The sequence below is a fragment of the Malurus melanocephalus genome, unplaced genomic scaffold (assembly GCF_030028575.1).
Source record: "Malurus melanocephalus ecotype Western Australia unplaced genomic scaffold, MMel_1.1 scaffold_3455, whole genome shotgun sequence".
Lineage (NCBI taxonomy): Eukaryota > Metazoa > Chordata > Aves > Passeriformes > Maluridae > Malurus > Malurus melanocephalus.
This window is the reverse complement of record NW_026626687.1, coordinates 1-1,679: the sequence shown is the minus strand read 5'-3', so window position 1 is coordinate 1,679 and position 1,679 is coordinate 1. Positions and strand designations below refer to the sequence as shown.

General features: G+C 62.4%; 1 protein-coding gene across 1 annotated transcript in view; it reads right to left on the bottom strand.

Annotated features, from left to right (window-relative positions):
• LOC130588134 (mucin-1-like) overlaps positions 1-1,439 on the bottom strand; it is a gene marked incomplete at its 3' end in the record, with an annotated part of 3,898 nt that extends 2,459 nt beyond the window's left edge. The window contains exons 1-4 of the mRNA XM_057389095.1: positions 879-1,439; positions 665-738; positions 420-562; positions 19-137 (exon numbers count right to left, since the gene is read on the bottom strand). Coding sequence (XP_057245078.1) covers positions 19-137; positions 420-562; positions 665-738; positions 879-1,439 — 897 coding nt within the window. The remainder of the gene's footprint in view (positions 1-18; positions 138-419; positions 563-664; positions 739-878) is intronic.
• Positions 1,440-1,679: the final 240 nt, after the last annotated feature.

Here is a 1,679-nt window from a genome sequence, read left to right as displayed (position 1 = left end):
GTGGGGATGGGGCCTCACCATCAGCAGGAGGCAGGTGAAGATGCTGAACAGCAGCAGGAGGCTGACCAGGACCAACAGAGCAATGGCCCAGTCCGGGACCACGGGCACTGGAGCTGGGGACACCACCTCTGCAGAGCCTGAAAGAGCAGARCTGGGTCTGCACCATGGGGAGAACTGGGACAGAGCCCTGAGAGACCCCTGGGACAGGACACCAGRGGCTGAGCCCTCCTGCGTGGGATCCATTGGCTCTTCCCAGTGCTGCCGGACACTGGGAATGTGCATTGGCCTCACACACAGTGAACCCATCACAGCACCACCAAGCCCCCAGCATCAGCCAGGACAGGGCAATGCTTACAGAGCCCCCGAGCTCCCCCCAGGCTCCAGCCACCCTTCCTCCCCAGCCTGCAGCCTCCTCTCACTCTGGATGCTGTCCAGCTGCAGGCCCATGATGAAGCCGTTCTCATCCAGGCTCTTCCTCAGGCGCTGCTCAGCGGCGTCGCGGGTGACGGTGTCACTGCCGTTCCCAAACACGAGGGTGGACTGGACYTCCACCGAGCCTGGGCTGCATGGGAGGAGGCATCAGCACCCAGACTGTCCCCCGAGGGGCTCCACAGCAGGGTGAAACACCGAGACACACCATCCCCACCGGCACAGCTCTGCTCACCTGTAGCGCAGCTCGCTGCACCCCGTGTAGGTCTGCGTGCCCATGCAGCCCGCGCAGCCAAAAACGTGTTCGAACTGGAAGGAAACATTGAGGTCACGGCCACCTCCCCGAGGACACCCCCTTTTCCTGTCCCCACTCAGAACCAGCCGGGCGGATGTTCTCTTCCATAGAGAACCCCAAGGTGAGGTGGCTCCTCCCCAGCACAGCCCCTCACCATGGTCAGGACAGTGCGGCTCAGGCTCCTGTACTCAGCCGACGCCGGGTCGCGCAGGCTCTCGTTGAAGCTCCTGTTGATGATGCGGAAGGACAGAGGGACACGGACGAGCAGCTGGACGGCAGAGGGGTTGGGGCCACCCCCGGTGGGCGTTTGTGTTGTCTGGGTGGGAAACACCGGAGTGCTGGTGCTCCCGTTGCTTTTGGCATTGTGGTTGCCATCTACAGTGGTGGGAGCGGCAGAGCTGCTGTTGGTGCCGAAATGGGGGACCCAGCTGCTGCTGTTTGAGGTGACATTGATGTGGGAGATGGCAGGGGTGCGGAGGACAGGCCCCACAGTGTGGTTGGACACGGCGCTGCCTGTGGAACTGTTGCCAAAATGGAAGTTCGTGGTGTTTGTGCCAGGGAACACTGTGGCGTAGGGGAAGGTTTGGGGCCGCCTGCTCCCTGTGCTTTTGGGGAATAAATTTGGGGGCAAGGTGGTGGTGGTGCTCGTTTCCGTGGTCATCTCCATGGTGGTGGTCTCGGTCGTTTCCATCTCCATGGTTGTCTCAGTGGTCATGGCACGTGCACCTGGAGGAAACGCCGGGAGCTGGTGGCTGCAGCCCAATTTGGGAAGGTTTTACCCAATACAGCTCCTCAGCCGGACGCTGCAGGACACACCACGACCCCAGGAGCCAACAGCCAGTGGCTCCGTCTACCCACGAGGCAAACGAGACCTTCAACAACGGGGCTGGTGCTGGGCACATGTGGCACCACCGAGGGTCCAGGTGCCATGTCCAGCCCTGCAGACCCCCACCCC